This window comes from Gambusia affinis, linkage group LG04 (genome assembly GCF_019740435.1).
Source record: "Gambusia affinis linkage group LG04, SWU_Gaff_1.0, whole genome shotgun sequence".
Lineage (NCBI taxonomy): Eukaryota > Metazoa > Chordata > Actinopteri > Cyprinodontiformes > Poeciliidae > Gambusia > Gambusia affinis.
The window spans coordinates 9,289,478-9,300,176 of NC_057871.1; the positions used below are offsets into that span (position 1 = coordinate 9,289,478).

The 10,699-nt window shown below is 38.2% G+C and overlaps 1 protein-coding gene across 3 annotated transcripts; it reads left to right on the plus strand.

Moving 5' to 3' along the window:
* The first annotated feature begins 1,062 nt into the window (after nt 1–1,062).
* Nucleotides 1,063–10,410, plus strand: ppp2r2ca (protein phosphatase 2, regulatory subunit B, gamma a). Of its 3 annotated transcripts, none has more exons than XM_044113313.1 (10): nt 1,063–1,308; nt 1,888–2,081; nt 3,579–3,676; nt 3,788–3,971; nt 4,339–4,451; nt 4,594–4,771; nt 6,135–6,299; nt 6,440–6,609; nt 6,738–6,829; nt 7,073–10,410. In XM_044113313.1, exons 2-10 carry the CDS (start codon nt 2,018–2,020, stop codon nt 7,368–7,370), a joined length of 1,362 nt encoding a protein of 453 aa, XP_043969248.1. In that variant the 5' UTR covers nt 1,063–1,308; nt 1,888–2,017; the 3' UTR covers nt 7,371–10,410. The 3 variants fall into 3 exon arrangements, with proteins under 3 accessions (XP_043969248.1, XP_043969249.1, XP_043969247.1); XM_044113314.1 differs by having other exon boundaries at nt 1,097–1,312; XM_044113312.1 differs by having other exon boundaries at nt 1,097–1,308; nt 1,790–2,081.
* Nucleotides 10,411–10,699: the final 289 nt, after the last annotated feature.

The window sequence follows — 10,699 nt, forward strand, 5'->3', positions numbered from 1 at the left end:
GTTAAGTGATAAGATTAATGACGTGTCAGGAAGCAGGGTGATGTCTGAAGGTAATCCCCTGACCTTAATTTAACTGGTCTGGCCCCATAGGCTTAGATACTTGGAGCCAATTTAAACCTCGGCACAGAAATCATCAATGGATTTAGAGCTGATGGCTTTGCTTCAATAGGAATTCTAATTCTATTTTGGCCAGAAATCGCTGAACAGGCTTCGAATCTTCTGCTAGCTAATTTGAAAGCTAATAAACGGAATGCTAAATAACCATTCCCTTAAGTATGACTTAAGTCTGAAAAAATTATCACATTGAACAAATATATAATAGCCTAAGAAGAGCTCTATTGACAAACAATTCAATAATCTTCCTACTCAACTCATAACTGGCTTTATGACCAATTCTATTGGCACAGTTTAAATACTGAAAGTAGGTACTAGTTTGCACTAGTATAACACATTTGCCATATTACGTGAAGAAAAAAAAATCAATGTATAAATATAACAGATTTTTTTTTTTCTAAATGGAGGTTCCCTGTACAATGTTTCATTAAACATTAAGAGATGCCTTGTCAGAAACCAGCTCTGATAATGAAAGCATTATACATCTAAATATATCAGGACTATGGTGTGCAAAATAAACTAAATTGAATACAAAAGCGTCTTCAGACCCAGGAGGGTTAACATACATTTTTCAAACTTTCTCTCTTTTAATCTTTTTCAGCATTCAGCTGCATTTGCTCATTTGGGACCTAAAAACCAACCAACAAATGTAAATTTTTATTCTCTTTAAAATCAGAATGCATCAACTGTGTAAATTAAATCTATGATGGAAAATAAAAGCAAACTCTTATCATAATAATCCTCATCTTATTCAACACACTACATAGTATTTATTTCCTTTATTTAACCAGGTAAACCCCATTGAGATCTAGATCTCATTTTCAAGAGGGACCTGGACATATAAAGCACTCACCAGTGAATGGCTCCCCCTGCTGGCCAACTGCGCTCCCCACCACCTGCAGTGGGCGGATCCACCGGTGACAGCTGTGCTGTGATAGGCTGCTCCAAGAGGAGGCTGCCATGACATCGGTGGATGCTGCACAGGATCACATCCACAGCATCGGCAGCAAGCGCTCCTCCATCCACCTTGCCATCCCTCCGTCTTTTCTCTCTCTTCTCCTCATCTGCTTCTCCCCCTCATACCACCATCATTACTCCATCTATTCCTTTTCCCCTTCCCTCGACAGGAGCACACTGCAGCAGAAGGCCGTGTACACACACTCCCCAGCAGGAACAGTAGCAGCGGGCAGACTGGTAGGTGAGCTGGGGCCTGATCCCCTTGTCCCCCCATCCTCCACCGCTCTTCCTGCAGCACAGGCAAGACATTGCATTCTCCTCTGATCTCCGTCAAGGACTATCTGGCTGTAAAGTGTGTGGGTGTGCGTGTGTGTGTGTTCGGATATGAGAGGAAGGGATACCACACCCTGAGATTATTTCCTACTCCTGACATAGCTTCTGGGTGAATGAGTGGATGAATGCATTTATATTTGCCCAGTCTTCATCCTGAGCTAATTTTTGCATGCATACTGAAACCAGCACAACGACTCGTATTCTGTGTCTGTGCTCGAGCTGTTTGTTATCATGGCTCCTCTGCTCAGTGCATGGGTTTACTCCAGCACCAGTTAGGCCTTGGCAACACATTTATACTTATCTAATGTGGGAAGTAAATTTCTGACACTTTTTGACATGTGGACTCTTCTTCTTCCTTTCTTTCCAAAAACATCTTTCTCTTCAGGCTCTCCATTTACTTTGTCCTCCTCTTAAACCCCCATTTTCTCCATCCTCTTTTCTCCTCCTCACCCTTCTTCTCCGTCTTGCTGTCCGGTTTCCCAGGATGCCTTGGTTCAGGATGCTTCAGTAGGCCCCAGCAGCATGGGCGGAGTCTGGGTGGGAAGAGAGATTACAGATTGGACCCTTCCCCTCAGGACGGGCGAACTGGTGGACCACCCTCCCTCTTCTTCAGATGGGCGAGGACGCTGAGAGCCCCAAAATCAACCACACCTTCTTGAGAGACTACGTCACAGAAGGTGGGTCAGTGCTCTTTCTGTGAGGATTACAGATTGATCATGTTAATAGGACTGTCTGGGAGAACATGGTGGCACCACTTTGTGGTTAGATTTCAAATATTACTTTTGAAACTTATTCTCAATTTACATGTGGATATTTATGATGTAATCTTTAGCAAAAATTCGATTATTCTTTTATGACTTGGAGAATTCATAGTGATCACGTTATTTTCATGTGTCTTTACCTTTGAAACCTACTTTCTTTTTCCTTTTCATTTGTATTGCAGCTACTATTCAGGGCTCAGTATTAAGGTATAAAATAGTTTGAGAAAATTAATGCCAAAATTCATAAAATAATCTATCTTACAGTTTTTATAAGATAAGTTAGGTTTTTAAGAGATACCGCCAGAAAATGCTTCACAGATAAATGTTATTCTCTGGTCCTCACATGTTGCTCCATGTAAGATGGATAAAGTGTATCGTCTCTTGCCTGCAACAAAAATCTAATTGATTGTTTGAAATCACTGTGTAAAAACCAGGCATGGGCTATCAGCGTGAGTGTATTTTATAGTTTTTAGTAGTATGTTTAGGAAAAGTTGCTTAAATTATATGCCTTTTTTCCTGTGGTTTAAAGTTCTTTTAATTAAATGCCAACAAAAGTCATAGAATGTCCGAATTCTGTATAAACTACAGAGCATTGAGTAACTATTGTTGTTCTCCCACTTTTGGCTTGTTGCTGTTCTGTCCTTCTTTAAAGGAAAGCAAAATTCTTGTTTTGGGACATTTTTCCATGTGCAAATAACACAGACCTTTGGGACTAGACATGGAATAGTATCAAAACATCTAAATATCTTAAAAAAGCTACAGTTTCAACATACCTCAAATTTTCTAATGTAGCTCCCTGTATTTCCTGTCGAGAAGTGCAAGACTGAGCAAACCTTTTCTAGCTGTATGGAGATGGAGCAAACTCGGCTAAAAATATTTCAATTCACAAATTACCAAGTGATTAATGGAACGGAAGCTAATTGAGTGCTACTTACTTAAACTATATTATACATTTTGACATTATCATGTGTATTTACCTTTCATATGATTTAATTTCCTGGTAGTGGGATGACAGAGAATACGGTAAAATGACTAGAGTTTTATTTGGCTGGCTGAATCACAAAAGTGAGTCAGTTGAATGAAAGAAACATCATCTAATTTTCCTTCACAATATAGTCAAATTATAATGTTTGGAAATATCTCTTGGTTGCAAAAGTTACTATGTTGAAAAAGAAGTGATTACAACTATTAAGTAATTTCATACATTTTTATTTAAAAATGGTAATGTTTATGATAGCCTGGTATTTTTAGTTGAGAGTATTACACCATAAAAATCTCATACCTGTGTGTGTTGCCATGCCTAGCACGTCTGCGCTTTATTACTTAATTGTCTTTGTATCCTTCTTAGTCATTATGTGTTTATCATAACACCATCCTGAGTCGCTGGTGCCATTTTCCTTGTGTCCTTTCCAGCCGATGTCATCTCTACAGTGGAATTCAACCAAACAGGGGACCTGCTGGCAACAGGGGATAAAGGTGGCCGAGTGGTCATCTTTCAAAGAGAAACCGAGGTTAGGTCACCTTATTGTAATGTTAACTCTCTGCGTGCAGGACTCTCTTCATAATGCATCAATACAAATGGTGAAAAAATGGTTTCTGAAGTGTTTTTCTGCTCCTTTTAGTCCAAGGGCGTGACAGAGGAAGCAGGCGAGGTGGGGGACTCGGGAGAGTACAACGTCTACAGCACGTTTCAGAGTCACGAACCTGACTTTGATTACCTGAAGAGTCTGGAGATAGAGGAGAAGATCAACAAGATCCGATGGTTGCCACAGCAGAATGCCGCACATTTCCTGCTTTCCACCAATGGTAAGAAACAGATCAAACTCTGACAGGAAGTCTGATTGATTGTGTTTGATTTTCCGCAGAAAGCTTTTAAAATGTCACGGGAAAAGACCACAGCATTGGTCTCAAACTTCACAGCTTTTGTTCCCACAAGGCATAACTATTTTAATGTTCTGTAGTGACTGAAATAAAATCTTCATGGCTGAACTGCTACTGGTTACTTAGGAAATTATCTAAGATCTTTGTTTGACACTTTATCTCTCTCTGAAGAAGAGATAAACATTTAAAATTAATCTTCTGTGTGAATACTTTTTATGACACTGTAGGTTTGCCAGCTTTGTTTAAACAAACCCTATATCACTGCTCAGAATGTGCTATGTTCCTTTTGCAGATAAAACCGTCAAACTGTGGAAGGTCAGTGAGAGAGACAAGAGACCAGAAGGATACAATCTGAAAGATGAGGAGGGACGAATCAAGGATGTTTCCACCATTACCTCTTTGAGGGTACCGAAGCACACACACATCTACACACACGCTAACCTACTGTTATGTGTAGCTTTGTATTAGCTTCACATTCAGTGCAAAAACAGTTTGCTGTCATCTGCATACATTTTTTCTATCTTGAGTCTTTAACTTTCTGTTTAAGGTGCCGGTGCTGAGACCAACAGATCTGATGGTAGAAGTTCGGCCCAGGCGGGTGTTTGCAAATGGACACACATACCACATCAACTCCATCTCCGTCAACAGCGATGGGGAGACCTACTTGTCTGCTGATGACCTCCGCATCAATATGTGGCATCTGGACATCACTGATCGTAGTTTCAGTATCCTTTACACTTCTGATTTGTTTTATGATTTACCCAAATTACTACAAAATGATTGTATAATTTGGAAATTATCTCTGATCTTTGTTTGACACTTTATCTCTCACTGAAAAAGAGATAAATATTTCAAATTAATCTTCAGAATTCACCAGTGTATCTCTTTTCCATTTGGACAAGCAAAATCAGTGCAACAGATGTGTTTAAACCACAGTAACAAATTAATTTTGTTTAACCCTCCCGTGCGAAGCTCTGGAAAACCACAGCCAAAGTTACAGTTGGACAGTGATGAGGGGGTGTCCTGTCAGACTGTCAGTTTACGAAACGACACACAAAAAAAAATCCTTGTAAAAGTGCACCTGGGGTCAGGACTCTGTCTCTTAAGACAACAGGAGGGTATTAATCAACCTAATTAATGTAACATTTCCACTTAAATTAATATGCATTTATATTAAACATTATTAAAAACTATAAATAATGATAAAAATTAAATTTAACATGATTGTTATTTGCATAAATAGTTCATTTTTCAAAGTTTTGCAAGGGTTAGCAGTACTTTTGTATTTTTCTGAACGTCTGAACTGGTAGGATCTCTCTAGATGATTGAGGTCTGCAAACTAAGCACTACGAACTGTTCTGAGCTCCAAATAAAAGCACAAAGGACAAGCACCAAGCTGTGTGCACTAAATCTTGTTAGTCACATTTTGAAAAACCACAAGTGTGGCAACATGTACAGCAAATTTTGTTACTGAATGTGCCATAATGCTTATTTTGAAAAGACTTAATCATTCATACCGTAATTTATGCTATAATTTAATAATTCTGTAATCTACATTTTCATTTGTAATTCACTGCTACTCAGACACCTGAATTCTCCCACAGTGGAACAATAAATTATGTTTCTGTTCTATTCTAGTATAGAATATAACCGCATTATATTATAAATATAGCCACATTTATCAGAATAACCCATCATAGAGTTGTATTTATATGTTAAAAATAATAATACGATGTGGTGTTTGTTTTGATAAGAGTGCCACACACACTGTGATTTCATTGTAGGTTGCAGCATGTTATACAAACTGCCTTTGGTGTTTTCCCATTCAAATGGAAGCTGACCTAGAAAATCTCAGACACATCTATGGAAGACTAGTTTGAATTATTCACTCAGCAGTACACTTTCTGCTGAGGAACAGATTGTGCAGCCATGTTAGAGTTGAATGGGATGTGTTATCTGGTTGTTGTTTACGGTTAACGATTATACAATAAAAAAAGTCTGGAGCAAAAAGAAATGACATGCGTGTCATAGCACAACATTATTGTTATTTTTGTTGCTTTTATTTTTTTTGACGGAACTTCTTCTCAGACATTGTAGACATCAAACCTGCCAACATGGAGGACCTAACAGAGGTGATAACAGCAGCGGAGTTCCACCCTCACCACTGCCATCTGTTTGTGTACAGCAGCAGCAAGGGGACCCTGCGCCTCTGTGATATGAGGGCCTCGGCTCTCTGTGACAGACATACCAAACGTGAGCATGTTTTGTAAATAAAAAAAATGTATTGCAGTAAACAATGGAAGAGGGGATAAAGAATTCCAAGCAGAAAATCCAAAAAATCTGTATATGTGTAACTGATTAGCTGTGTACACCTCTGCACTGTGTTTCTGAAGTTTTTGAGGAGCCTGAAGATCTCGGAAGCCGTTCATTCTTCTCAGAGATTATTTCGTCTGTGTCGGATGTTAAGTTCAGCCACAGTGGGCGCTACCTACTAACAAGAGATTATTTGACTGCTAAGGTGTGGGACCTGAATATGGACAAAGGCCCAGTTGAAACCTACCAAGTAAGATAATACTACTTTGATTTCAGTTGGCCACCATCTGGCGTATTATGTAGGAATGATGCTGTTTTATAGCTCTGTGTATGCTGATTTCTGAATGCGGTGGCTGACTGACTCTTTATCATTCCCAGGTCCACGAATACCTGAGGAGTAAACTGTGTTCCCTCTATGAGAATGATTGCATCTTTGATAAATTTGAATGTGTCTGGAACAGCTCAGACAGGTAAGTGTTGACTGGTGGAGACAGTTTGCAGAATAATTACATTTAAAAGCAAATTAGATGAATGTGTCAGTGCTAATCACTGTGATTCTACTAATCGCCTGGCTCTGACGTTATCTGACATCTCAATCAATGTTGAAGACAGTCTTTGGAGACATCAGATCAATCTTCTCACCCTGTTTGGTTTCCTTGCCTCCTCTTCTCTGGCCCTTGACAAATCTTTCTCACTGCTCTCCTATAACCCAGTGTGATCATGACGGGGGCATACAACAGCTTTTTCCGGATGTTCGATCGGGAGACAGGCCGGGGCGTAACCCTGGAGGCTTGGAGGGAGAACAGCAAGCCTCGGGCTGTGCTGCGGACACGCCGGGTGTATACAGGCGGGAAGCGACGCCGTGGGGACGTAGGCGTTGACAGCCTGGACTTTACCAAGAAAATCCTGCACATGGCCTGGCACCCTGAGGAGAATATAATTGCTATTGCAGCCACCAACAACCTATACATCTTTCAGGATCGTGTCAATCCTGACGCGCAGACGGAGTAACAGGAATGCAAACGCAAACTTGAAACAATTTCAGTGTTTAAGGAGTGCATGTGAGAGATGCAGCCTCTGAAAATTGGGATTTATTCTTAATGAGTAAATAGCAGACTGATTATTGATCTAAAAGAAGTTAATAACTGAGGAATGGTATCTAATAGTTTTTTTCAGCCCTGACATGTGCTCATGTCTCTAGTGGCAATTGGGACTTCATTTTTTTTGCTGCACTCTGCTCCCACTTTTCCAAGATGTTTGTGTAATTTCCTTCTGCAGTAGCAGTGAAGAAGGTGCAGGGACACCTCTCCATCTGCAATGACTCAGTGCTGTTAATCACACAGTGTTGCACCACTCACTAATGTACTCTTTTCACGGAAAGAAAGGAAAGCACTTCGGTAAAGAAATGTGTGATGCTCCTGATATAACTGGATGACTTTACGAGACATTGCAGTCAATGTTTTTTTTTTTTAAATGTGGAATGTTAGGAATGGTGTAAGTGAATTTTTCTTTGCAATATCTTTATTATCTCTGCTGAGTAACAACAGCTATTGACACTCTTCTTCAGAGCTGTGCTCTTGGAGATTATACACATTCATATTATGATTGAGATAACAACATTGAGATAATTGATACTATCTCAATGTTCACATTGAGATAGTATCACCAACAATAGTTCAGCGGTACTCCAGCTATAAAACATAATAATTTTTCATAGACAGGTAACATATACACTTTTTACAGTTAGCTGTATATATTTGTGTTGATTTCTTAAAGACAGTACCTCTTTGCTTCAAACAGATTTTGTTGTATACACTGTAAATGAGCATCTCATGCAGAAAGGTTATAATATCTATAACATGGTTATTAGTGTGTAGCAATACATTCAAAGTTTTGAATGGAGGAGAGGGCTTGGTGAATCAAGTATAATGCAACTCTTAGTATTTTGTTGTGTTTCCTACTTATGCCCAGATAAATAAACAAATAGTGCCCTGCAAAATTGTTCAGGTACTTTAACATTTTTATATTTTGTCATGTCACAACTGCTAAATCAAATGTTTTGTGAAAAGTTATCACAAAGCAATGCATGTCTATAAAATGAAAGGCATGGGATACATGGTTTTAAAATAATTTAGCCCTTTTGAATCCATGCTTTGAAGAAGCATTTTTGCTTCAATTATAGCTGTAAGTATATCTATACCAGCCTTGCACATCAACAAACTTACATTTTTGCCAATTTTTCTATGCTTCAACTTAGTCAGGTAGTGAAAAGAGTGGTTGTGATCTTTGATTTTTAAGTCCTCTCACAGATATTCAAATGGACTTAATTCTTTGACAGATCTGTTTTAGCAGAAATTTATTGTCAACTAAACCATTCTCAGATGGCCCTGTTTGGTTTTTTAGGGTAATTTTATTGCTGTAAGGTGGGCCTCCACCTCAGCCTGAAGTCTTTTACAGCCTGTTAAGTTTTCTTACAGGATTGCCCTGTATTTAACTCTTGCCTGTTTTTGTGTCCAACATTTTGCACGAAGGCCAAAAGGCTTACTTTTGGTCTCAAAAGTAAGCCTTTTGTGACAAAACCCCATTTTTTCACATTTGTTTTGTCCCCTACATTGTTTGTGCCAAAGTGCAAACAGAACTTCTTATGGCTTGGTCAGATATCTTGTATCTTGTTTTAGATAATACTCCTCATATCTCAATAGGATGTCCAATGCTTGGATTACCTTACTTTAAACTTCTTTACCACTGATATCTTTGGTATGTTTCCTAGTTCTTTCTTGGTCTTTCTGATGCTGTTTATTCTCTCTAACAACACTCTGTTGAATTTACAGAGCAATTGGATTTTTTCTGAGATTGCGTTGCATACAGAGGGAGTGTAATTATTGATTGTAAAAGTTCTGAAGTCATTTGACTGCACTTTGTTTCACTTAAGAGTAAAAAAGGAAATGGTTTTGATATAAATGGACAGCTGACTTTTAATTATTTTTAATTGTATATATTTTTGAAAACCATGCATCTTATCCCTTTCATTTTAGAATCATGCACTATGTTGTGTTGTTTCTTCACATGCATAGAAGTGTGAGGATGTAAGATGACAAATTGATGAAAAAGTTCAAGGATTATGACTACTTTGGCAAACTACTGTGAATAAGACAGAAATGTAACGGTTATAATGTGTGAAAATCAAAATGAGCCTTGTTCATAGAAGCACATTTAAAAAGGGATTTCACAATCATGGAAAACTTGCACATTGTTTATAAAAGAAAAAAAAAACCTGACTCAGCTATATCCAAGCTGAGAACAGTTTTGTTCTTATTTGTAGTGTGCTCGAGGGTCAGAGGTCATCATCAGTGCAATAGCTCATTGTATGCATCATCGAAAGATCTTTACTGTCCAAAATCTTATTATAGTGTAAATTTATCATAGTGTATCACAGGAATTATTGTTGTCATAGCTGATACCTCACAGTGCCGCGTGCTGCTCTGGGTTGCGACAAATAAAAGCTATTGGTGCACAGCGTTTAGATGTGGAATGGTTTTATTTCCTAGGGTGCAGTACATTGTTCTCAAGTGACCTTGGTCCTGATAGGACTATTGAGCGGTCAGCATGTTGACCATATTTGGAGGAGAAACAAAATTATTGCAGAAATGGTAAACAATTTTGGATCTTTTCGAAACCTGAGCTTTGACTGGGCAACAGTTTCTCACATCTGTCAGTACATTTAGTGTTTCTGTTTCTAAGGACACAAATGTGCATTAAATGTTTTGCTTATTTATTGTTTTTCTAGCAGCTCAACACAATTGTGAGAAACCACACACAAAATGGCTTAAGTTGTCATTGAGTGACTTGTAAATCTGTCATACCCACCGCCATTCAGCTGGGAGAGACATTAAGTTTAGGGTCACAGCAGCACCATCAGCAGCAGCAGCATGTTACCATTACTCAGTGCTTTTTATGTGTATATCTATCATACTAAAAAAAGATGTAAATGTACAAAAACCTTATTCATGGATGAAAGGAATGTGCATTAATAAAACTATCTGAAAACATGTCTATTTTTGTCTGGTTGTTTATCTTAAATGAGTCATATTTTTATTTTAAGACAGAACAAGACTCCAAATTTGGCTCTTTGCTGTTAGTAAATGTTGAGCCAATTAGAATTAAATCTTGGCCCAGAAGATTAAATAAATTGTTCATTGTTATGAAAGTAAACATTTGGACTATTTTTAATGGTATTTCAACAACAAAAAAAATCAGCAGTTTAAATACAGGTGTACACATGTGACTCCATTATGGATATTCTTTAATCAACACAAGACTAAAACTATAGCTTCAGATAT